At 42.5% G+C, this 26,220-nt stretch overlaps 3 protein-coding genes across 5 annotated transcripts in view; 1 reads left to right on the top strand and 2 right to left on the bottom strand.

Annotated features, from left to right (window-relative positions):
- LOC146198519 (long-chain-fatty-acid--CoA ligase 5-like) overlaps nt 1–3,248 on the bottom strand; it is a 43,441-nt gene extending 40,193 nt beyond the window's left edge. Inside the window, exons 1-2 of one of the 2 annotated variants that reach the window (XM_084594014.1) lie at nt 2,556–3,248; nt 160–259 (exon numbers count right to left, since the gene is read on the bottom strand). In XM_084594014.1, coding sequence (XP_084450140.1) covers nt 160–259; nt 2,556–2,717 — 262 coding nt within the window. In that variant the 5' untranslated portion in view covers nt 2,718–3,248. Of the gene's footprint in view, nt 1–159; nt 260–2,247; nt 2,487–2,555 lie in introns of those variants that run through there. The other variant, XM_084594015.1, reaches the window with a different exon arrangement.
- A 129-nt stretch (nt 3,249–3,377) lies between these two features.
- mRpS7 (mitochondrial ribosomal protein S7) lies at nt 3,378–4,168 on the bottom strand. Its single transcript, XM_084594018.1, has one exon. The coding sequence runs from the start codon at nt 4,137–4,139 to the stop codon at nt 3,441–3,443; it is 699 nt and encodes a 232-aa protein (XP_084450144.1). The 5' UTR covers nt 4,140–4,168; the 3' UTR covers nt 3,378–3,440.
- Nucleotides 4,169–4,609: 441 nt separating this feature from the next.
- LOC146198517 (protein PRRC1-like) lies at nt 4,610–25,942 on the top strand. 2 transcript variants are annotated; one of them, XM_084594016.1, is made up of 9 exons: nt 4,610–4,715; nt 4,783–4,854; nt 5,234–5,341; nt 13,122–13,464; nt 14,674–14,715; nt 15,057–15,216; nt 17,551–17,605; nt 19,347–19,620; nt 22,161–25,942. In XM_084594016.1, the coding sequence occupies exons 3-9, from the start codon at nt 5,239–5,241 to the stop codon at nt 22,459–22,461; spliced, it is 1,278 nt and encodes a 425-aa protein (XP_084450142.1). In that variant the 5' UTR covers nt 4,610–4,715; nt 4,783–4,854; nt 5,234–5,238; the 3' UTR covers nt 22,462–25,942. The 2 variants fall into 2 exon arrangements, with proteins under 2 accessions (XP_084450142.1, XP_084450143.1); XM_084594017.1 differs by lacking the exons at nt 4,610–4,715; nt 14,674–14,715 and having other exon boundaries at nt 4,722–4,854.
- The last annotated feature ends 278 nt before the right edge of the window (nt 25,943–26,220 follow it).

Below are 26,220 nucleotides of genomic sequence, written 5' to 3'. Positions count from 1 at the left end.
GTGCAGCAATTTCTGCACTATTAAACGACTTCTGATTCAAATAAAAGCTCTCGGAACATGGTAGGTGTGCACAGCAGCAAAAAGAGCTGCAGGAGAGGAAGACTAGCTTTATATGTTTCCTCCCTTCAAATAGCAAGAAAATTGCAGGATATTACTTACTGTTCATGCGTTGTCCACTTAGAAGAGCTTCATATACAGTTGTCACACTCGAGTCTGGTGGTGGTGGTTGAGCATTGCCAATTCTTGCTCTTTCAGGACCCTTCAAACAGGCAGATAAGATATGCTCAAATGATGTCTGATAAGTGCCTTGAGCACAGCAAAATTTATTGCAGCTGTGTGAAAACATGAACCGGGGCAAATGGCACGTGTAAAATATGTACACACATGTGGCATCCTGTGATTTTTTACCCTTATTTGCCCATATCCTGTTTTTGCATGCACAAACAGTTATAATTGTGCATACTCTGTCACAATTGGCATTCAGAGGTCTTGATGCCCTAACTTGGATACGTTTTGTTATTGAGGTTATTTTACACAGAAATTAAGAGGGTGGTCCATGCAACAAGTAGTGGACTGCATTCAAGAGCTGTCAAAGTAAGGTATGACATCCTGTGATTATTTACCCTTATTTGCCCATATCCTGTTTTTCATTCTCTCATTTTTCTTATTAAGAATCAAACCAGGTCAAACAGCTCAACAAATTTAACCTTTACTTTTATTCCAGCAAAGACTGCCTTTTCATGATGCTGGTTATCAGAGGTCCACAAGTTTGAATCTCTGGCTGCAACACCACACCTCAATAAAGATGGAAATGTAAAAACATGTCATGCCATTTCAGATGTGTGCATAACTCAAGTCATGAAATTTATGACTTGTTAGTGATGCTATCATGCACAGAGCTCTACCAGAGGGAATTTCTTGTAGTATGCAAGGTCCTATTGAACACAGTGTGTGTGTGTGTGTGTGTGTGTGTATATATATTGTGACAAAGATGTTTTGGTTTGTAAACTGCTCAATGGTTTACTCCCACTGATGCACTATCTTGGCTCAAATATAAGCCGTAGAGAGTTCACTATATCACACACGTGTGTCTGCTGTAAAAAAATGATAGCATACATTCCAAAACGGCAATGAACCAAACAAATGAAAATGCAATCATCCTATAGCGAGCTATTAAATGGGTTGTCATACTAACAGCCTGGAGAGAAAAATGAGATGTAACACGTACATGCCACGTTTGCAATGAGGGGCATTAGCTTTATGAGGCTCTATATACTAATGTCAAAAGCACGTGCACACAGTTCTGATGTGTGCATACCCTGTTACAGTTGGCATTCAGAGGTGTTGATGCCCTAATTTAATTGGACATATTTTAATAATGAGTTAATTTTGCACAGAAATTATGAGGGTGGTGCAGGCAACAAGTAGTGGCATACATTCAAGAGCTGTCGAAGTAACATATTTCTCTAGGCAATACAAGGCTATAAAAAAAAAAAAAATGAAATTTATGCAGTTTCCATAACACATCGAAAGAAAAGTGATTTTTTTTTTTAAATTACAAGAAATAGGTTAAACTGAAATGTTGCATATGATTAGAATAGTAATGTATATCCAATTTGAAACAGGAACGCTAATCATGCACAAAAGGTCTACAGGAAAAATCGTACACTTTACTGAATAATACATTTATAGCTGGCTTAAGAAAAGGTATGGGCTAGGCCACACTTTTTTTTTTTGCAATATTAGAATGCAGTACAGAAAAATTCTTAACACAGAAACATAGCTTTGTTGCAAGTGGCAAGGTTGAGTGTTTTCGTGAAAATGTTTTCTATTTCGCTTATGATGAACTTCAAGGTGCATTAAATGTTAGAACCAGGCCGAGTACGACAGCAAATTAACGTAAGACAAACGATATTCTTTATATATTGTATGCGATGAAGTAAGAGTATTTTGACTGGGGAAAGAGGTATATGCAGAAAAAGTACAAGGAATTTGACAAATACCGCTGTATTGCAGAATTGTGCAGGTTATTCCTTAAAACGTTGTTCTCGAGTAAAAGTATATATAAAAAAAAAGTAAAGTATAAAATTTGCTCTGGGAAGGAGTGTTTCTCTGTAGCACTTTTCAGTCAACGTGCAATGAACGAAGTTGGAAGGCATGCAGCACCGGAATTATAGTAATGCAATGACCGACACTGACAGCAGAAGGAAAAGAGATGCGCCGCCGCTGCAATTTTTCCGTACAGACCTTCGTGTCCAATTACAACGTCAAGGCCAGCGGAGCCTGCCAACTTTTCCGTTCGTTACCCAACCTAACACCGTTACGCGAGAAATTCCGCACGGACTCTCCGTGTAAACGAGTGCCAACTTCAGCTCGCCAAATTGACAAAAGCAGTTTCGCCTGCTGGTTGTGCATCGATGATGTTTAGGCGCCGCATCGAGCGCGTTGGCACAGAAAGAGGGAAGAAGCAGTGCTGTCACAAGCGATTTTCCTTCCCACACGTGTCACGGATAGATGCGTCAAGATCCGGAGAGAGAACTATCAGTAGCGCTTACCGGCAACACGGTTGACTGACAGCGGATGAGGTCGAAATCCTTCTCGCTTGCAGCGCTCATCCATGAACGGCGATACTCCATGCGATGGGGCCATCGTGAGGTGCTTCTACTCGCCCATTTCGAGCACGCATTGGGCACTCGGCAGCCGAGCAGTTTGAACATTGCGTGACTGCCAAGGCTGCAAGCAAGTGCCACGACCGTTCCAGTGCTCACTGCCCGAAGGACGCACAGAGCGAATCAACAATGCAGCAAATGCGGCGCCGCTCAACAAGTGGCGACGGCGCAACGGCGGATTATGGGAGAGGAGAGCAGCCCGCCGGTCGACGCTCCACGGCGCACTGCTACGGGCCGTTGACGGTTCCAACTTGACCTAAGGCTCCTAACTTGACCACATGCGCACTGAACCCGTCGCTGAGTCTCGAACACTATGAACTAACGGAGGGCACGAAGTCTAAACGCGTTGAATGAGCGGGTGTTAAGGAACGGTGCCGGGCTTATCGTGACGCACTTGCAGCCGAGTGCCAAATCAACGACACTCATTCGCCGTCGCCAACGAAGGAGGAAAGGACAGCAGCAAATATACACAGCGCGATGCACGCATGACACAGCTGTCTGTCCGTGGCCTCTTTCCAGGCCGCGCCTGGTACCGCTAGTGCTTAATCTGGGTTTCAATTTGTGGGCAAGCTCGGACACACAATTTCACAAATGGGATAACTTTTTTTTCTGCATCACTATTTGATCCAAACGCGCAACAAAGGGATTTAACAATCGTTCCACATCTAAGCTCACTGGAAACTGGAAGTAACGGATAAACGGTATGACGAATGAGTCAAAACAAATTTATTGTCTACAAAAGGTTATTTGAGGACTATACGACGTTGGGAATTATGACCACCTGTAATGGGCATACGCCTTGTTGGCTTCACATTGCTTGTGCAGCTCATGCTTCTTCTTGACGACGCGTCCCTGATTCTTGTACGCATCCAGCAGCTCTTTGGCCAACTGATCGTAGAACCTCACTTTCTGATCCTTGTCGTTGACGGCATCGATCATCCATTTCATTGACAGAAAGCGTGATCTGTTTTGCGTTATGGGCACAGGCACCTGATAGGTGATTCCGCCACGTTTTATAGGGCTGAGTTCCATAACAGGGCGACAATTTTCGAGGGCCTTGTGCAGTATAGTCAAAGGATTGCACTCGATTTGACTTCTCTCTTCGTCTGTCGCGCGGTTGTATTTGGCAAGCTGTATACGCTTTACATTAAATAGCGCAAGTTCAATGTTCTCCCTGGCAAGCGCTTTTTCACCTTTCCGCATCAAGAGGTTTATGAACTTGTGAAGCGTGGCGTCATAGAACACCGAAGTCGTCACGTCGCTTGGCGTGGCCTTGACAGGGACGAATCTCAAGTGTTCCGCTTCCCCTGACGCTTTCAGTTCTTCTAGTTTCGTCTTATCGGGAATGGGATCCACATACATCTTACTGTAAATAGAAGTCCGCACAGGCGTAGTGTAAACGGAACACAACTTGCGAGAAAAGACATTTTTCACGCGAAGCATGCTGCTTCCAACAGTGGAAGCGGCCATAACTATTTTGATAACCGGAAGTATAATGCCTAGAATATACCGGAAAATGAGAGGAGCGCAAAATGGAGTGACCGCACAGCCGTACTCAAAAATTCAGCCCCCCCCCCCTCCCCTCCCTCCACAAATTGTGTCTTTCAAATTTAAAAATACTTCATTTGTTAGATCCAAGCACAATTTGACAGTTTTATTTTTATTTTATTACAATATCTAAACAATCTGCAGCAACGCATTTGGTGATCACTAAAGTAGATAAATAAACCAAACCCTTTGATAAATATGCTTTACTAAATAAAATTTTATAACTCTGAATAAATAATCTCCAATCAAAGGTTTGCTTTATTTTCTACTATCAGTTTTGGTTTCGTGTTGCCGAATAAACCTGAAACTGAAACTAGGTTTATCGTATTAAGCTTACAAAACTATACTGTTTTTAACAAAGTAGTACAAGGTGGTAATCGCAACTCGAATAAATTTAAATAAGACAAAGATTGCCTTACTGTGGCGGTTACGGTCACCTGTGCCATCTATAAACGTTGCCTGTGCCTATGTCTCTACCTGACGCAAAGGAATCAGCAGGTAACAACAATGGTTTAGACGTGGCTGCTGATTTCGTTTTCAACGTCGGTAAACTTGTGTTTTTCAGCGGCCCACTGTTGACATAAATGACTCCTGGACACAACTGCTTGAGCAATTAGAGTCGAAGACACCAACATAAGTAAGTACTGTGTTCGTGAGACCTAACACAAATCTGGTACAGATGTGGCGATCAGTTGCAGCAACCGAGCAATCTCCGATGACGATCTCTCTTCTGGCACGCATATTTACTTCGGTGAAAATCATCCGTTTGCTCTCCTTCAGCTTTTCATAAGTGCATTGGTAAGATAACTGGGAAGAAGAAACGCGCATTTAATATATATATATATATATATATATATATATATATATATATATATATATATATATATATATATATATAAGAAAAAAAGTTCGATGTTGTGACACTGCATTTGCAGTGCCAATTGCGAAGTGGGCTGTGCCGCTTCTGATTCCAGCTGTTGGAAAAATGGCATTGAAATTTTTTCCCTCATTCGCAGTCACCATGATGGAAGAAGCAGCGGACGACGTAAACGGGGATTCTACATTCGAGTTTGTGGCCGTCAAAGACGCTGTGACGAACCCCGATTCTACCGAGACGAAATCGGGTATGACAAGGATTATATTGGGATCCTTGCCTTTCCCCACTTTTATTTTGATCCTGTGGGGTTCGCGCGTCGCTGGGAGTGCAACCGAAACTGCTCCAACTAATTAGACGCTTCAAATATGTGTCCGCCGCTGTACGAAACGGTAACGGTGTTCCTTGGTCAATGTCCCGGTTTACTGTGGTACCGGAAACGGAGCCAAACTTGTTTCTGCTTGAAGGCTTGAAGCCGATGCACGGTCACCGGGGGGTTACTTCAGTCAAATAGCGCTCAAAGTGAAACCTGCTTTCAGCGTGTTATAACTATTTTTATGCGCTCACCTGTGGACTGAAACTCTCCGTTAATGCTGCTCTGCATTGGAAATAGCACATGCACTTTGGCCACACATTTTTCTGTCTGGAAAAACCTGTAGTATTGAGTACAGAATTAGAACAGATTGAAAAACTGGCTGGTTTCAGCTTCTATTTTCGGAAAATCAATCTGCCCTTCTTTACCATATAGTGCAAGATTCTGTTTGGACATCATGCTTTGTTAATTCATTCTTTGACATGGTAACATTAGGCAATGATATCTTCATTATATCACCATGTTCAATAGATATTTTGGCTATGGAAATGACTGTTTGGACTCAGAGTTATGAGTAAATCTAATAAGCATTTCAAATGATGGAATTCACCGATATGCTTTGTTTGTAGCAGCAGCGAACAACCTATATTAAAGCAAATGTTGTGCTCGTGTACACTGTGTTCTTTATATTAATATTGCTGGTCCACCAGCAGTCAATAGTTCAACACATGTTCATTTCAGCCCATAAGTCTCAGCTTTGGTGATGCAGAATGTTTTTGATTGTGATAAAACTATTTCTTGCTTCTAAAGCAAAATTTCTTTTTCTCCTTTCACATGTAATTTCATGTACTGTTCAAACATTTTAAGATAGATAATAGCATTCAAATACAGGACACAATGGTCGTAATTTTTTTATTCAACTATTATATACTTCACGTTAACTATTTATAATAGTGTAGCAAAATTACCCTTGCCATTTCTTGCGTTAACAGGGCGTTAACGGTAACAGGGCAGACACACAGTCAAGAGTCAACAGTCCTAGCTAGAAGTGCACGAGAGTCTTCTTCGTACCTCAGGCGCTACCTCAAACCCCCAGGTGGCATTATTCCCCCTCTTGAAAAAACAACAACAAACAAACAAAAAAAAAGACGCAAGCTCACAGAAAGAATTGATCTGGATGGTAAGTACGGTTTTCAACTGATGAAATACGGCTTCATTCGAAGTACATGCACTACTACGTCAGACGAGCACTGACAACTACAACTTGGTACAGTTCCGTCTGGAATAACTTAGTATGTAACATTTTATAGGTGACACAACACTTTGTATGGTCCAAAGTAATGATTGAGAAGTTTTTCTGACAGGTCTGGCCGCCGGACAGGTGTCCACAACCAGACTTTGTCACCAGGCTGGAACACGACATAGCGATGTCGCTCGTTATATCGGCGTGCATCTGTTGCTTGCTGTTTTGTAATGTGATTACGGGCAAGTCGGCGAGCTTCCTCAGCGTAGTTGGTGAATTCTGCGTCAGCGGTAAGCAGCTAGTCGTCAGTCGCACACGGCAGCATAGTGTCAAGCATGGTCTGTACAACGCATCCGTATTCTAGGCAAGACGGAGTGAATCGAGTTGTTTCTTGGACGGCCGTGTTGTATGGAAATGTGACATAAGGCAATATCTCGTCCTATGTTTAACCCCGCACCTCCACCGAAACTGTCACGAAGACAGGGGTTTACGGGAAACGGTAACGGGGCAGAGGTACACAGTCAAGACGGGGTTTACGGGAAACGGTAACAGGGCAGGGACACACAGTCAACTGTTAACAGTCCGAGCTAGAAGAAGCGCACGAGAGTCTTCAACTTCTTCGTCTCTCAGGCGCTACCTCAAACCCACAGGTGGCAATATTATGGGTGTGGTAGAGAATTTTCTAATCAATTTTGGCAACAATTTATAAGAAGTGACAAATCTATAAATTTTGGTTTTTATTTTCTGATAATTCGGCTAACTTTTTTCGGTGAGGTGAGAGGCATGCGTGTACCATTAAAAGTGACATAGTGTTCATCTTGGCTTTTATTTTCTTGCAGGCTGTTTTATGCACTTTTATATAACGTACAGTTGATCATATACACAGCTAAGCTCCTGAAAAAAAAATGCTATTGCCATGATGAAAATTAACGTTATGACAAAACCCATATGTGAAACAAATTCACATGTTAGACAAAGGAGTAACTGAAATATTATTTACTACGATCAAATTTTTGCATAAACCAAATCCCTTAAGAAACAAATGTGCTTCTCTCTGCTTGTGTCTGATAAGTGTCACATGGCAATAAACTGTAGGGCTTTGGTCTTCGCAATTTCCTGGAAGTACTTGCACTGAAAATGCTCTGGTCTGTCCTTCACCCCTCGAAGTACCTGCCTCGAAGGGCACCCCTCCTCGGATGCTTGACATGTTTATGAGGGTCGAGAAGCACGGCTGCCATTCTTTCTTCATTCATGAGGCCATGAACAATGCCTCAAAACCCTCAACCGCTCTACTTAAACCAGCGATTCCACTGTCTCACATCATGCCCCTGGATTAAACACTGTTGTAATTTTCTCCCGTCATCGAGAGTTCGCAGTGTGCATGAAAACGTACCAACCTTTTTCGGTTTAAACCAAACCTCTTAAAATGCTTTTGGCGTACCTTTACCGGTGTTTTTCAGTCTAAACCGAAAAGTTCGACCCCTATCTATAAGCATTACAAAAGAAAGATCAGTGACTACAATATTTCCAGGCATGCCACTTTATGAGCAAAGGCGACTGTTTGACTAGTTATAAGCAGGTCTGGAATGATTATGAAGATGGCAGAATTAAATGGCGTTGATATGTAAGCGCAGCTAAAGGGAGCCTACTCCTTTATAAGGTATTTGTATGTTATTTATTTTTTTCGCCAAGCGTAATGATTTTGCAGGTCGATGATCAAGTGCTAGAAAAGCTTTTGAGAAAAACTGCCAAAATTTTGGGTTACTCTTTCATAGTAAAAGTTGCAATTACTGGAATCAAATTATTATATCGCCTTTGTGTCTCAGCACATATACGAAAATACATTTTTTTTTTGGATTGGCTGATTTTTACCACAACATGTACAGTCACGCACAGTTATGCGAAATTGTAAATGCAAAAACACAGTGGTAAGGACGGCGGCAAGAAAGCCAAAATTTTGAGGCTTGACAAGCCTCACCTATAATAAACAATGACAACAGTGAGCAGAAAATATTAGCAAAGTAGCGTGTAGCGGCAAAAAAAAAAAAAAATGGCTGTGGCTTAGCTCAGCTATGCCAGGATATATGTAGCAAGAGGTATGTTTCCCTGGCTGCACTTGTTGTGGTTATGTATGTTTAGCAATGAGAGACGTTAGGTATATGCATTGTTTATTCATTTTGCTCTACAGAAGCGTAGACTGCCCGATGATCTGTGAAATAGCATACAGCAGTCTCAATTTTGTCTATACAGTATTTCGATTTGGCAGAGTCTCCAAACGCAAAGTCTCATATATTGGATTACTCACCAGTGTCAAGCCCATTTGGTGCCACACACTACACATGTGTCCAAATGGATTGTTCACAAAGTCTACTTCACATGTCCGGGTCGCAGATGCACTTTTGGAAACTCGAATCGAGTGATCAGTCACACAACGTGCCTTCAGATCCTCTTTTGTTGGTTCCCTTTGACTGAACTCTTCATGGTCTACATTTTGGTGGCTATACTCTGTCTATTATGCTTGACAGTTTGGCATCACTGTTTAGCAAGCCGTTCCTCTCTCTGTTCGGGCATCTCCACTGCTCTCTTCGCCTTTTTACGCTCATTCTGTCTTTGCTACTACTATGAGCCGCTTTTTACGCTCTGCCGACGGCTGCGTTTCGATGAAGGCGAAACGGAGAGACGTCTGTGTACTGTGCGATGTCAGTGCACGTTAAAGATGCTTAGGTGTTCGAAATTACTTCGTAACCCTCCACTATGGCTCCTCTCTCTTTTCACTTTCTCTCCCGCCTTCCTCCCCTCCATTACAGCGCAGTTCGGGCATCCACAGAGCAAGTGTGACAGATACTATGCCTTTCCTTTCCTGTGAACCAATTTACTATTATTATTATTATTATTATTATTATTATTATTATTATTATTATTATTATTGCACTCTGCATCTTGGCATCTCCACTTGGCGAGGCGTTTTTCTCTTTGTTTGGGCGTCTCTGCTGCATCGGCAGTGGAGTCTGCATGCGGCCATAGTGGCCGCGAGCTCTGACGTCATGCACAGCACACCTATTGTTCCTCTTTGGTTTCCGCGCATGCGCACTAGTGGCCTCCCTTGCACACGGCGAACTGCAGTGCTGACTAGAGTAGTGTGCTCTCGCTGCAAAAGGAAAGCCCGTTATACGATTTCAGAAGATATACATTCAAAATTGTACACGCGCACGAAAGACATCAAATGCTGTCACATAAAGTGATAATATTGACTAAATGTTTTTTTTGTAGTAACATAAATTTTCTGCAGTTAGCCGTAGTTATTTAGAGTTTATGGGAGGCTTAACCAATCACCTGCATTCCATAATTTGTGTAAGGCCTCGATATGAATCAAATATCCGAATGCCGAGTTGGGCGATACAAGCTGTTTACTCTCAAGCTTGCTATGTTTTGGAGTGTTGTGCAGCTATGTTGTGTGAAAAGTGAATGAGTGTGGGCATAATTTGGTTGATTTGCACCGCCGCATAAAGCATTTTTCTGCATAGCGACCAACTTTTGAAGAGCTCTTTTCGTGCTTTTTTCCCAGACTAAATGACAGCAGTGTAGCTGCAAATTGAAAGTGTTCTACATAGGTTGGTTGCAGATGTCGGCACCTTCTCAGTGTACATAAAACCCAATAAATTTTGTGCACAAGTAATCAGTATGGTGGTCTCATAGCATAAACTCTTGAAAGAAAATGCCAAGTGACTGAAGAGCTGGAAAAGATTCAATTACAGAACTATGTTTGTGAAAAACAGTGGCAATATTATGTGGTGTTGATTTCGGATGGAAAAGGGCAGCTTTGGCTTTTCTGTAATTGACTAGCAATGAATGTGCAAGTGACCATGAAACTTTGCTGAGTGTTTAGTTTGCTACTTTCACAGTGTAGTTTCAAGCAGTGCAAGTAAAAAAAGGCGCTGGTGTCATCTCTGTGAATTACATAATTGGCTGACATCAGTGTTTTACAATGTCATTCATATAGACAGTAAATAACAGAGGCCCTAAAATCTTGAGGTACATCGCACTTCATTTGCTCTGATATAGACAGTTCTTGATAATTGCAGACAGACTGATATCAATCCCTCAAATGGCTGCTTTTTAATTCGGCTGCAATGCCACGAACGCCATAGAAGGAGAGCTTTTCACAAAGCTTAATATAGTTTAGCGGATCGAATGCCTTCGCAAGGTCAGCGGAAATCCCGTGTTAATTTTCTGGCCTTTATGTTCTGCATGATTAGTTCTTTTTGATGGAGTAGAACGGTTCTTGTAGACAGTCCAGACCTGAAACCATGTAGTGAAATTGTAATTGGTGATTGGCTGTCAAAAAATGTAGATTGATTGATTGATTTATAGGAAGGGAAAGGTGTGGTAACTGTCTCACTTGTTTTCTGTGGACACCTGAACCGCACCGAAAGGGAAGGGAGGAAAGTGGGAGTGAAAGTGGAAAGAGAGAAAGAGGAGCCGTAGTGGAGGGCTACGGGGTAATTTCGACCACCTGGGAATCTTTAACGTGCTGCGCTGACATCGCACAGCACACGGACGCCTCTTCGTTTCGCCTCCATCGAAACGCAGCCACCGAGGTTGGGTTCGAACCCGGGTACTCCGGCACAGTAGTCTGGCGTTTTACCACTGCACCACCCTGGCGGGGCTCAAAAAATGTAGACATCCTCTATAAAATAGCCTTTTCCAGTGCTTCAGAAAGCACAGGTGAAATTCAAATGGGTCTGTAGTTCACTAGGTTATTATTATATCCCCATTTTTGTTGAAGAAAATTACTTTATCGTGCCTCATCTTTTGCAGAAATACACCAGTACTTTAAAGAAGGTCATAATTGTAGGTTATACATGGAGTGATATGGTCAAAAACGAATCTGACTGGTTGAATTTTTTAACCAAAAACTTCTTTACATTGTGTTTATAAGCTGCATAAACACCTTTAGAACGTCATTCTTGTCAGTTGGGTTAAGAAATATAGAAGATTGCAGAGGCAGTCTCAGGTGACACATGTGCTATCATCATAACTGCTTTCAGTAAGGAATGTGATGTGAAGTATTGTGTTAGTCAGCCAGCATTTTCCCACCCAACTTGTCATTATTGATTGTTAATTTTTCTGTATCAGAGGTGGATATACGGAGAGACATGATAGAGGGAGCTTGTTAAAAATATGTTTCACATTGATTATTTCATCAAACATGTTATGAAAATATTCGCATTTCACTTGTCTTAAGTCATTATTAAGGTTTTTCCTGTACCTCCTGTGCCTCCTGTACATCCTGGTATTTGTTTTGCAGGAATTTCGAAACAATTTGTTTTTACATGTGATACTGCGCAGTTTGGGAGTTAGCCATGCTTTCGAGCTCGTTTGGGTATTTGTAACCTTCTATATGGAAAGCGCTTTTTATAAACAGAACAAAAACTATCCGGAAAGTATCGCATGCCCTATTGGTTGAAGGGCTTAGTTTTTTTCTATTCAGTTCTACCGATTTCTTCACGAAAGAATTCAGGTGTGTGCGGATTAATATCCTGAACAGTTATAACTGAAGTCACCTTACACTGAGAGCCATTGTGCACGCGTCATTGTCTGAAAGTGTATTGATGGGATGTGCAGCACTGTTGTTGGGTGCAATATTCTTGTGAGAGTCTTGTCTTTCTTTTTCTATTCACTTTCAAAAGGACAAGCTGGAACTTTACAGTAATGCCTAATTCAACAGAATATACTGTGGGGCCAGTCAGACATTATGCTCAATGGGGTAAAAAGAAAGGAGGACAATTCAGGTGGTACTTTTCTTTTACAACGAAATTACTAAAAAATTGAAACTGTGTGCCATCACTATGTAACAATATGCATGTGCAACTCCTGAAAGATTGGAAAAAACCAACATTTATAAACGAAAGACCGCAAGAAACTGAACGAAAAAAAAAGGTAAAGGAGAGCTAAAGCTCATGAGGTACACAGAAGTTGTAGTAATGCTCATGCCACTACTGTATTTTGCAATTTCACGGGCTTCCAAGATTTTCCTCGCCAATTGATCGCTGCAACATCCTAAGATCTAAGTCCAATTCAGAAAAGGATAGCAACCATTCATTGCTTTCTGTTGTAGCACCTGTCCTGTGCTCGCCTTTCTTTGCCCCTCTTTTTTTCTGTAATGCCTAAACTATGCAGCTAATGATGTGAACTGTCAAAAGATGACTCAGTAGGTCCATCACTAGCCTAGCAGTTGAATTGACTACTGCTGATTGCTAGCCACTGAAAATGTCAGAAAGATGCTTTGCCATAAGAAAATAATTGTTCCAGGGCTGAGCGTGTTCTATAATTAAGATGTCAAGAGAGAGAGAGTGGCAGGTAACATTATTTCTGCAACTGCAAACGGCTGTTTGCTAAGAGATACTCCTGAAATGTTGCTCTTACAGTGCAATGGAAACTTAAATGCAGTCTTTGTGTTACCCTCTTACCCAGAGGATGGCAGTGCAGCAAGTGTGGAGAGGGTTCCACAAGCAGCTCTACCAACGCCACCAGCGGTGACCAGTGTGCCGGCAACATTCCAGCCAGTGATGCCTCCTCAGACAGTGACTCAGAGCCAGGCACCCTTGCGGCCAGTGACATCACCATTCCAGCACTCCTATCTTTTGAGTAGTATGCGCCCACCACAGGTTTCCATGGCAACAGAAGTGGCGCCAATGCCTGTGCCCTATACATTTCCATTTCCACCACCATCCCCTACACAGCCTGCCGGCCAGACACCTCCAGTGCCAGCAGGGGTACAGCATCCTCCGCCTCAGCAGCCACCACCACCACAGCAGTAAGCTAAAGCTCAGAACTAGGCATGGCTACTGAAATTGTTTAAATTTCTTGCACACCTTTTCTCTGTGCAGATTTCATTGATAAAATACCTTGAGGAGACATCCAGTATGTTATGAAAACCAGACTGAATGAAGCTGAAGCAAGTATGCTTTTCAGCCCTGTCAAGTATGACAGGGAAATTTGCAAAGTTGGCCGTTTTACAAGTGTGGCCAGAATTGAGCTGAAATAATGTGTTTCTGAATGGTGTCATTGAAAAGTCATCTGCGGGCTGGAACATCAATGCCTTATTTAGATTAGAAATGGATGATTGCAGTGGCAAGTGTGTTACAACAGCAGCAGATTGCAGCTACAGTAAGGCTAAGCATGTTTGTGAAACTCAAGATTATGTCATTCCAAGATTTGTGGTGATGATAGATGATTCTATGTGAACGGACTGCTGGAAACGTTTGCTTGCATACATATCTGCTATTGGTGATTAGGCAGTCTGGCAACATCCCTTCTGAGTGTTGAAACGTGACATATGCTTACAAATTGTTGTACTGGTTGGTTCCTAAATATTGTACATTAATTCAGGGGAGCATGTTGTTGATCTCCTGAATGTTGGCTGTGTTAGTTAGAAATGTTAGTTTCAAAGGAAAAAGGATTGAAGCTGGTGTCGTTTCAAGTTCTCTGAGATAGTAGCCTATAGTAGTAAATTTAGGGTACTAGCATACACGCATACACACTACTTGCTACATTGCTTGTGATAAGCCCCAGGTCATGTTTTTGGCTGGCAACTGTATGAATTCTGTAATGCTAGCTGCATAATGCTGATATTAGAGCATAACCTGACATTTTTCTTTACATTTGCAGTTTGTAATTTTTATTTTTGGTAAAACTTCATTTAAACAGTGGCAGCATTTTTGAACACACATTGATATTGCATGGCTTGATTACCTTCATAATGCACTGTGTAGCTTTGCATTGTGGGTCTGGTGAATTTCTATACATTAACCAGCTTATGCTTACTGCCTCTTCTAAACTCCCCTTTGACTCATTGACCATTTCACACACATCTTCTCTTATGGCAGAAACATCTTGATGCGAAAGCATAGCGCTTAAATTCAGTTCAAAAGCTGAAAGCTTTTGCATCTGTAGTGATACCAGCTGCATGATTTTGATCTTTTTTTCTTGCTAGCCTCGTTAGCATGCCTGCATCTTGTTCCAGGTACTATGCCAGCCAGCCTAGCTACCCCTACCATGGATACTCGTAAGTGTTTGTTTTGCTAACATCATGGCACGTCACATGTTTTCCTTAGCCTTCTAGGGCTGAGCTGAGCAGCTGTACAAAGGCTACCCTTGTTGGAATGGCTTTGCCCGCTAATCCTAATGAATGGGGCTTATGAACATGCACTAAGGATGATCCGCCTTTGTGAAGCCGCAAACTGCGACATACGTCTGCACCACACGATGATGAAACAACCCCGTTTTCTCTAGGATATCTTAGTGACAGTGTGCAGCGATACGAGGAAAATGACTTGAGATTTCTCGTGATTGTCTTGAAGCACTAAACGTGACATTGTGTCATAGTGAAGTTTTTCTTGTTTGCAGTGGCTCAGGAGACCAGTCCTTCTCAGTTTCCCTTCCAACAGACTACGAGCACGGTCTTCTGCCAACACCTTCTTCATCATCGTCATCATCTGGCAACAATAGCATGTGGGGCTGGTTTAAGGGAAACGAGTTCCTTAACAAGGTGGCTGAGAAGGCTAAGGTGTGTCACGCTGTTTTGTTCTTACTCCGGCATTTGCAAAAGTTACTTGTGCTCAGTGGGCTGCAATGAGGTCAAAGTCAAGTGCAGCCAAGCCGTAAGGGTATGACTACCGTATAAACCGTATTATAGGTCGACCCCCTTACCTTGAAGTGAAAAACAGAAAAGAAAAAAGAAAACAAGAAAACAAAAAGTGGAGAAGCGCATATATCTACATCGGCTGTGTCCCTGCATCACCAGAGCTATGATCTCCCTCCAAACTTTCAGCGGCGTCATCAGAAGACGACTTTTTGCTGCTCGCCACCTCCCAGTGTGTGTCATCTAGTTCCATCAAACATGTTACTTATGTAGCATTTCTTAAAAGGCTGCATGCAAACAGCTGATCTTGTCCGTGGCACTACACATCGAACCACCGAACAGTCGCTGAGAGAGCGGCTGTGTTGCCGTTCACTTCGGCAAACATCACTTTTTCTGGAAAGCCACTGTAAACTGCCTCCACATGCCATTATTCATTGCTAAAGAGGCATTTTATACTCTCATAGGTCGAACGAAAGAGTGCACGTGATGATAAATGCGCCTGTGACGGAAAAAAAAATGCCAGCAACTACAGGATGTCGGCATGGTTTTGGCTGTCCATTGGCAATGGCAATTCCGATGTGGCCGTACCTTTTTTAACAGGCGATCACATGAAGGGATCTGACCAAAAAAAAGACAAAAAACCACGAAAAAAAAAAAGAACTTGGAGAAAAAGAACATAAAAAATCTCAAAGATGGTCTTTCTCTTTCCTTTCCCTTTCTCGCTGTTTTTGAGCTGTTAAATTGCACATCACATTCACTGTTCACTCTGCTATTGCACTTCGCACTGTCCAGCCCAACCTCCCGCACTTCTCTACGACTCCCCGCATTTCACTGGTCTCGCCGCTCCTCGCATCCACCAGAACTCCAGCCGCCTTTTTGTGCACTCCACAAATGCTCTCAAAGACTCTGCATTGTTCACACTTCCAGATAACTCTGGCTTAAGCAGACATGCCACTTGTTGCCAGACTGTGCCTCCAATTTTGCTAAAGACCGCTATATAAGAAGAGGGGCAACTTTAGCTCGCCTTTAAAAAAAAAAAAATATCTAGACCTACATTTCGGTTTATATACGGTAGGTTTTGAACTAGTATAACCACTCAGTGACATCCTTTTTTCTGACCCATTCGCGGCAAAATGCTTTAGGCATAAGTTTTACCATGATAGTGCTAAAGGCTTTATTGTGCTGAAACTCTGGTGTTGTCGGTGTTGTGAGTGAAAGATTATGGGCGTGACTTTGGCAGGTGGAAGTTGGCAGGTGACATGACTGAGCAATTTTTCAACAGTTAGTGTGACATACTCATACCATGTGATATCACAAAATTGGGAGAAGTTGCCAACTCGGGTTGCTGATATGAGGTGGGAGGGTGGGATTGGAGTCAATTTTCCAGGGCTCTTGGACACTGAGTCAGCCACACTACTTCCAGGTCACATGGGCACTTTCGTACAGCTTGGTTAAAGCAAGGCTTTGTATCTATGTAAGGTGGTTTGCGACTAGTATCTGGAAAGCATGGTAGCTTAGGATATTAGAGGCACAAATTAAGGGATTGGTAATTAAGTGAGTAGAGACTACATGTGCGTAAATGAGGAACTGCAAGGGGAGCTGTAGACAGGAGCCATCAACGCCCTTAAAGGCAGAGCTTAAAGGTCCGTTCACACTTGCGACTCATGGAGGTCTTGCGATCATTTTGGTCGAAAAGAGACAGTCATGACATGAAAACAAGGCTTCTTTGTACTGATATCGACAGATATGTTTTTTGATCAAAAAGGCAGAGAGATGGGCTAGAATGATTAAAATCTGGCCTGCTACTCTGCACTGGGGGAGCAGCCTTGCAGCTCATGGTATCTTCAGTTAGCAAGCTGCGGTTTCATGTGGAAATCTGCGAGATGCACTTTTCACATGTGCTGTCCACTTACATTTGCTTGACCTGCATCTGCGGATGCCATGAGACTGCATTACATCTGCAGAAGGAGCTCACTTTATGTAACTATAGGGGGTACTTGTTTTCTGGTGCTAAATTGAAACCTTCAATGTCTACAACCTTTTTTGCATGCCATCTGTATCGGCTAATTTAGCTCCTCTCTTAAAACACATCACCTGGCACATTAGTATGCACTGACAATTTTTTCTAGTATTAGGCAGCTAAATTTGTGTGCAAACTCTTCACTGATGTCATATTATAGCGGAAAATGTGCGCTGCCTCAGAATAAAGGCTTTTCAGTAAGCAGGCTTGTCACATTGTAAATCTTCCATGCATTCCAGAACTCTGTTGACTCAATGATTACCACGCTTGACCCAGGAATGAAGGAGTTCATTTGTAAGTGCTTCTCTGCAGTGCCTTTTTTATATCTAGACGTATCTTACTCTGTCTTTGACTACTGAAACCATATTATAGTCCTGTGGCCTTGAAGCTACTGGTGTATGCTCAGTATGTGTGCCGCTCGTGTACAAAAATGCATGTTCCTGTTGCATCATTGAGTTAAAGTCTTAGTAAAGATTGAATACATTACCACATAATTTAGCACAGATGTTCTGAAATATGCATGTAGTTTTAGAAACAGCTAAATTTCGAAAGTACAGTGCAGAAAATTGTACATGCTTAATTTTACTGTAAATCTAAATGTCTAAACTAATTCCACGTTTCTAAACACTTTGTTTTGTTTGAAATATTTTGGTGTCTGTTAGACTGGAGTGTATTTCAGTTTTATAGCTACGCTGACCTGCCGTAGGGGCTCAGTGATTAGGGTGCTCAGCTAGACCCTGGTTCGATCCCGTCTGCACCGGCGGCATATCGTTTGCTGTCATGCAGCGCTCCTCAGAGTATTTTTACATTCCGCTCAATTTGTTAATTGAATGAGATGAATTCTGCAAAATTTATTCAGTTTCGGGCAAGTGGGTTTTGTCAAGTTGTGGAGGGGGTTCGGAAGCAATCTATCCAGTTTTTTATACCAGTGTACCTACGATGTGGCCGTTTTTTTCTGGAATTTGAAGAAAGCTTGCAAAATATGAAACAGTGTCACATGACTGTGCTCTTGCAGTATAATATTGCAGCACTTCCAGCAACATTTGGATGAACGAAACGTACGCCATAAACGTGCCCAAGTGAGCGGCCATCACTCAGTTGGACAGCCTGCAACATGACACAGATAGCAAATAGCCGAGCCTACCTTGAATTAGGCGAGCTCAGTGCTTTTTCTTCTGTCTTTTTTTTTTTGTTTCACAGTGTGATAGCTCGATAAAAGCTCCATCGAAGTTGGCTGTCGGTGGCCTGCCAATTGCGTATCGCTGATCGTGGCTCGGGCTTTTCGTGCTCCGGCAGATTGTGCTAACATAGTTTTGAGACTATGCTGACAGTGGTGTCCGTCAGCTGCTCATTTGGGATGAAGAGCGTGCACGCTTCATTGACTCAAAATGCATTTGGCAGTGCTGCAATATTGTAGCACAAGAAGCACAAGACCGCAGTCACGTGGTATTCTTTCATACTTTGCGGGCTTTCTTTAAATGCTGGAAAAAACGCTCATGAAGAAGGTAGGTGAGTAGAAAAGTTGGTTGTATCTGAACCCTCTCTATAACTTTATAAAGGGCACTTGGTCAGTGAATTATAAGGATTTTACATAATCTGTCGTAGTTAATTAGCTAATTGACCTGAATATCAAAAATACCCTGAGGAGAATTACATGATGACAAACAATGTAGTTGGTTTTAGCCAGCTGCAATGCCTCACTTTTTTAAAAATCCTTGGTTCATGTTATGTGAAACACTCTATATGGAATATTGATATGTCAGACTATCTGTCATCTTCAGGTTCAATATATCTGGGTTTGACTGTTATTAAATTCTCGGAAAATAGTTCTTTGCTGAATTTTATTCACTTAAATCTGTTGTGTGGTTTCAGTAGGGTCTCAGCATCTAAGCCTAGTTGAGTATCTGCAAATGCAAGCTCAGCTGTGAATGTGCTGTTCGTCTGAGTCATAAAGGCATTTCAGCATGTTCAGATCGATTGTTTTTTTCTTTGCATTTCTTTTTTTTTTTTTTCTGCAATTGACTTTCACCAACAGATTCAGGTGGAGACATTGACATCCTCGTGGCCTCCCATGATGATATCCGTGTCATTGGTCCTGTCCGTGAAGCGTTTCAGAAGATTTTTGGAAGGGCCACAGTTACAGGCATCACCATGCCTCCTTCAAACATGGCTCCCCAGCCTGTCGGATTTGCAGCTGGCCTTAAAGCAGCTGAAGACAAAATCACTTCACTTCAACAGACAGGGCGCGTGCCTGCTGCCCAAGCCATTTTGGCGGTTGAGAGCTTCATTGTAGAGCTTACACCAGAGAGGTATGCTAAATTGGCATTATTCTTCAATCTGGTTAGAGATTCATTTGTTGGTCTTGCTATGCAGCTAAGGGTGATCACTGATTAGGGTACAAAGTCCTAGTATTCCAGTCTGAATTTAAATCTAGATATTGTTGCTCTGTGATAACAGGGCGATAGTGTGAGTTTGAGGATTCAACTTGGTTGTTCTGCAGAAATTGACATATATAAACGTCAGCGTAATGTTGACTTTGCAGTGTGTATGTTAATGGAGATTTCAAGGAAAGTAGTTCGAAATGCTTGTACCATTAACAGAAGTGCCAAGCATGAGAAATTGAGGCTGGTGGGACCGAAGGGTGTCAGTACAAATAAACCAGATGGTTGAGTTTAGCAAGTTAAAGTTAGAGAGTTAATTGTATTCAGCAGATGCGTAGAGCCATATTTAGGAATGAACTTCACTGTAGCTGTCTGGGTTCGAGAGCACTGTAAGTCTCAGTGATGGAGAAAGCTTGTCAGCATCACATTACACTGTTTCCTTAGTAGAACAGTCCAACCCATCTGTTCCATTCACGGGTGCTGTGTTTTCATGGGACAGTCCTGTTCAAGGTCCCGTAAAAGCCCACAAAATACAGAATCAGCCGTTACATCACAACGTGGCAGCATTCCTAGATGCCACATTGTGAATTTCACTTTGCAATAGTAGTGCTCTCTCTACCCTGTGCAGTGGTTTTGACAGCCTGCATTTAGTGCACATGGAATGGCAATAGCAGGCTGGCTGTAGGAGTCTCAACATAATCGGCACTTGGCCACCCGCTGATGCTTTACTGATAGGTCAGCGGTCTGTGTGATGCCACGAGACCATATGCCATCACCACAATGGCAGGAGCTGCTAACTTGAGCAGCACTTCTTTGAGGTGGGAATCAAACTCACTGGGATCGTCGGATCCCGAGTCTGACATGCTCCTCCTATGCCACACAGGCACGTTCGCATGGCTTATATCCATGTTGGGTGACCTTTCACTTAAGTAGCTGTTTATGACTGTATGCTGATGAGTAGGTGCTACTGGAAACCAAAATGGAAGTTCTAGTGCAGCTAATTTGCATTTGGCCTAAGTGCACTAAATTGTCAATTTTTTTAAAGCAATAGCTTCACTACGCAAGGTAAAGTAAGAGGCTTCTGATGACCTTCAAACAGCCTTGAGGTCAAGTTGGAACTTAAGCCACAATCACTTCGGGGAGCTATGCTCCCACTAAAGGTCAAGCGCAAGGTCAAAGGTCAAGATAAAGGTGAAGGTCAAAGTCAACTGACATGGGAAGTAGCTTACACGTGAGCAGCCGCGTTGCGAGACAAATAGCTGCCATCATCTAGAGTATGTATAGATGTGTGCCGTGCGCCTCTGCCAGAGCTGTCGCTTCACACTAGGTCTAACCGAAGCTAAATCACAGCCAGTTTTTAATGCATGCTTCTTTCCTACCACATTTGCAGGCTTGTCGTAGCAATGGGTTTCTACTTATGGGTTACTTCGTGGCACTAATTCCGTGGCTAGTTGTGGTGGGTGGTAACTCAAAGATAGGAGAAAAAAAAAATTCAGTGGTAAATATGAAGTGTCGCACATCATTGCTGCCATGTCTTGGCTGATGTGTCCTGATATTCCACATGGCTACTAGAGTTGAGGTTCCATCTTTTCAAAGGTCACGAGTTTTCTAGGCGACACCTGATGCTTTCATTTAAGCAATGCTAAAAGCAGGTGCTCCTCTGAAGCAGCTCTTACGTTATGTAAAAAAAAAAAAAAAGAAATGTTGCATTTTTGTTAGGTGCTGTCACACTAAGCCAGCAACTTGCTGAGAACTGTGGTCGCTAGAGGAATATCAATGGTATTAGTGTGTTGCTGGTGCCATTTCTATTTCATTTTAGCCATCATACTTTCTTTTTATACCTTCTTTTTAACCCGTTTTGTCCCTGTCATTGTTGCATTGTTCTTTGCACTTGGAAAATCTGTAAAGCTAGTGCATCTGTGTTTCCATCTTGAACATGCACTACATATATTTCGTGTTAATTTTTTCAGCCTTTCAATGCCGTGCATATTGTTCTAAATGCTTCTTTCTTATCTACTTGGTTATTGTTTTGTGTTTCACATTCAAAATCTTGAGCTTACAGCATCTTACTGAGTACCGTGAGGGAAAAATGCTGCTACAGATGTTTTGTACACTTTCCACAACTCCAGGATTTTTAGCACAGCTTCGGAGTCTTTCCTTGCGTGGATGCAGCAGATTATGTGACACCATGCAGCACTTGCACATTTTTTTGCTTTAATTCAGTGCTGGAAGCTTTGGCTTCATCATGTTTTCGTGGCATCGTTGTGTGTTATGAACAGCCCCTGTGGTACTGCAGATAACACAGTGATAAACTTTGACAACAGCTCATTATTTGTTTACCTTTCAGTCATTCACTACGCAATGTCGGATTTTGTCACAAAAATATGATTTGTTGCGTGACTCTTTTTTGAGTTTCCAAATGTTGAAGCCCTTGTATATTTTTTTTTCATTTCTTTTTTTTCTTGCAGTTGGTTTGACATGCACTGCCTAGTACTGAAAGACGACCCAAATGGACTCTTCCTGCACACATTTGGACAAGCGACGCCTGTTCCTGCTGAATTCATCGCAGAGATACAAGACAGAACACCAGCTGACTACCCGCTTCGCTGGTGTGGCCTTGCAGTCACTGTTGGAGAGGTGGCAAGCCCACGCCTGGTGGTGCCCCAGTCGGAGTGGAGGGCCGTTCTGTGTGGTGTGCCCGACACTCATTTGGTCTGCTCAGCTGCTTGCGCCCTGGCCTCCATGTACAGGAGGGCATTGCGGCGGTGACCCCGAGGTCAAACCGTGCTTGCTTCTCCTGTGTCAATTTGTATAAAGCTCTTGTGTCTCCCTCGGTCTGGGGTCTTTGGCAGAGCAGGTTGCTGTGTAGCCAGAAGTGCTTCTTGCTATATCTATGAAAAGCCTGAAGAAATGTGAGCTGTATGTGCATAGAGTGTTTGCACGAAATGAACAGACATAGGTCTATTAGCTTCAAACGAGAGCCTTGTCAACAGTTTCCCCACTGGCACACCACACAAAGTAGAGAGATGCATGGAACATCAGATGGGAGGTTTATGGAAGGCTACTTCTGACTACAGTAGGTTTTTCCTGCAAGTTGGGAGTGTATGACAGCAGATCTTAAACTTACCGTAGTGCTGCTTTGTGTGTGTATATCCCAGTATCATTTCATTCTGTAACAGGAAGAACTGTGTGATGTTGATCAGGGAGAATGTTGTTCTAACACATTTTATTTAATGGTTTTAAGATATTGATAGTTTCAGTATTAAACAATTGCACGTGTACATGCACGCAGTTTTATCATTTTGGATGCACTTACTTTAGGACGTAATGTTTGCGGAAAAATCCTGGAATATGTCCAACATTGTTGGGAAGCAATTAGAAACACTCATAAAGGCATGTTCATGTAATTAAAAGGTAGCATGGCCATATTTCGGAATATAAAACTTTAAATCTGTCAGTGTTGCTCTAAGCCTAGTCTTGGCTTGGCTGAGCCTTTCAAGTCAAAGCTTGTTTGCTCAGAGTAGAACTCAAGTGAGCAACATCAAAGTAAAGCTTCCTAATTGAACTGAAACCAGCTGTCAATTTGACATGTCTGTTGCGTGCAAGAACCTGAAGTTATATAACCTTTCACAAGCAAAGAGTGCTCCATTTAGTAGAAATATAATGCCACAAACAGCATACAGTTTTTTTGGGCTTTATTAGCCATGTAAAAGCAGAATTCGCTGTTGCTAGAGCTATAAAATTGACAGTAATTAGTTAATTATGTAGTGGGTACATTGTTCACAAAATTGAATGATATTTAGCGTTGATAATACAGCCGAACCTGGATAATTCGAATTTTGGATATATCGAACTTACGGAATATCCTCTTTAAAATCCCATGTAAAATTATAGGAAAGCTGCGTCGTATATTGAGCTCCAATTTCACTGGTTGGTCGATATATTGAACTCCGCACCACGCACTGAAAGTGCGCCTTCTTCAAAGAGTATCGCAACACCCTCAGCCGTTTTTCACCGGCCGGTCGATATATCGAACTCCGCACCACGCACTGAAAGTGAACCTTCTTCAAAGAGTATCGCAACACCCTCGGTCGTTTGCCGTGTGACATTTTCAAGCCACGAGCGGAAGGAATGAGAGAAGAACAGTTAGGTGACTGCTGGTCTAGAGCAACGCAGCACCCTTTCCCCAAAGACGCGCGTGTATCTGCAGTGATTGTCTGCCACGTGCCGGCGGCCCTGATGTTTGCAAGCCATATGCGTGAAGGAACGAGAAGGAACTAGTTTGGTAATGGCCGGTATGAAGCAGACGCAGCCAATGCAGCCGTGATGTTCGGGAGAGGGGAAACAACGTGATAGGGAGAGGCGCAAGGGTGTGCCCATTCTTCTGCTGAGCTTTCTCTCTCCCCTTCCTCTCTCTTTTCTGGTCTTTGTTCGCAGCAGCATGCACTATGCATGCGTCGACAAGCCAGCTCAGCCCATAGCAGACAGAACGTCAGACGCTTTCTCTAGTACGTGTTGTGAACCCTCTGTGCGCGGCAGGTGACGTGTGATGCATGTCTTGTGTCGTCGTGCTGAACTTGCGACGTAGCTTAAGCTATGGCGGCTGTGGACGTTAAGAAGCCGAGCGTGCGGCTTAGCGAAAGCTATGGCGGTTGCGGGAAGCGGCAGATATATATTTTTTGTGAGTCAACCATTCTTGTCATCGTGATGAATGTGTGGCGTAGCGGCCCGATGATTGAAACGGCATAAACCTAGAACATGATCTCGAAATACTCAATAGCTCAACTGAAAAGGGAAAGGAGCTTATGGTGGCTGCGGATGTTAAGAACCGGCAGATTTTTTTTTTTTTTGCGAGAGTCCATCCTTGCATCTATGAATCAACGAAACCATGCGGTCAGCTGCGATCATGACACTGGCTTTTAGCATTATTCGCTTCAAACGGCATTTGCTGCTAACACGCTTTCCTATGATTTTGTTGCAGTGGACTCCACCCACTCCAAACGCAGCGTGATAAATCGAACCGGCTTGTGCAATCAAGCCATCACGGGCACTCTGCAAAGTTTGCTCCCAGTCGCCGCAGGAGCTAACATCAAAAGTATAGTCAAAAGATAAACATGCCGTGACGTTATCACGGTTCAAAATGAGCTGTGAATAAGATGGCTGAAACAGAGGGAGGCGCCACCAACTTATGCTTGTTTTTTTTTATCAGATTCTCGGCGGCAAAAGTGGAAGGTAGGCTCATTATGCGAGTGGATTGATTATGCGACAAACACTGTATCAGTTTTCACGATTGCAAGTGGCTTCTCAAGCGGATTTTTGCATATCGATATATCGAACTATTTCGCGATCCCCTTCAAGTTCGATATATCCAGGTTCGACTGTAATTCATTTTCACAGAACCTCACAAATGTATTTTTGATTATGCAATACAAAGCTTAGTTCACAGTGGTCTTGCAAGACTGTCTTATGCTACTTTTCTGCAAACCCTATAGTCCCCAGCAACTTTTCTTGGCAGTGATGCAAAATCTATGGAGCTAGAACATGTCCTTTCGTTCTGTGCAGTGAAATACGGACCCCAGTTGCAGTTGATCCCAAGTACGCTGAACCTGCTTATATCGAATTATTGTTTACATCAAACAGTCAAAACATTCCCTTGAATATACCATGCAGAAGTACAGCACAACTTTTTGTGTTTATCGAACTCCTGTTGAGCGGAATATTGGATATATGTTCTTATTATTTAAATTTTTTTGGAACGCTCCAAATCTATCAAAATGCAAACGTTTGTTATCTGCACAAGCTGTAGCGATAGCTAAGCTTTTATCTGATGTGAGAAATTATGCGAATAATTTAGACCATGTCTGTGTGTAAACTTCGGACTTGATTCTTTTGACTAGCGGTATGATCCCATTTTGTTCATGAAATTTCGGTCGACAGTCGCTTTTAAGCTCTGGCTATGACAATAATGCCAAATATGACTATTCTCAGATTCTCTGAATACAGCACAAAAACAAGTAGGAAATCCACTTCTTGAATTTGGGGGCATTTCTGTGTTTTAAAGCAAGGGAGTAAAGGTGGGTAGCAAGTTTCTCCTGCAAGCATTGACATCACAGCCTTCTTTTATATTGTTCACACTTCGGTAGTGGAAACAGCTGCTAGAATGTTTGGGATTTAGAATTCTTTGACTGTACTATTCTAAATTTACGAGCAGCGGCAAAATAAAAGGCACATACAAGATGCAAAACAATGACAGCGGCTAGTATTGTCATTTCGTGTGTATCTGTTATTGCTCTTATAGAAATTGAATTGAAAAAGCCACTGCCAACTTTCCCGACTAAACACTTTAAGTTCACTGTAGAAGACACACATCACTGCTTTATCCACAGCGGGGCTAACAATCCAATCGTTATCGCTGATCTTTTCATATCTTCCACTTTATGAGAAAGTGGCTCTGGTGAAGGAAGGGGTTTTATGTTTCATGGAATGGTACTTTGCTACATGGGTTGCAGATATGAATCCTTCACTTCA

This window comes from Amblyomma maculatum, chromosome 2, assembly GCF_055883805.1.
Source record: "Amblyomma maculatum isolate TAMU_Amacu chromosome 2, ASM5588380v1, whole genome shotgun sequence".
Classification (NCBI taxonomy): domain Eukaryota; kingdom Metazoa; phylum Arthropoda; class Arachnida; order Ixodida; family Ixodidae; genus Amblyomma; species Amblyomma maculatum.
Note: the sequence above shows the minus strand (reverse complement) of the source record. Positions and strands in the feature narration are given on the sequence as shown.

Coding starts and splice junctions, on each gene's coding strand:
- LOC146198517 (XM_084594016.1), top strand. CDS start 5,239: ATGATGGAAGAAGCAGCGGACGACGTAAACGGGGATTCTACATTCGAG. Junction 14,716..15,056: donor TACCCCTACCATGGATACTC/GTAAGTGTTTGT, acceptor TCTTGTTTGCAG/TGGCTCAGGAGACCAGTCCT. Junction 17,606..19,346: donor AGGAATGAAGGAGTTCATTT/GTAAGTGCTTCT, acceptor TTTCACCAACAG/ATTCAGGTGGAGACATTGAC.
- mRpS7 (XM_084594018.1), bottom strand. CDS start 4,139: ATGGCCGCTTCCACTGTTGGAAGCAGCATGCTTCGCGTGAAAAATGTC.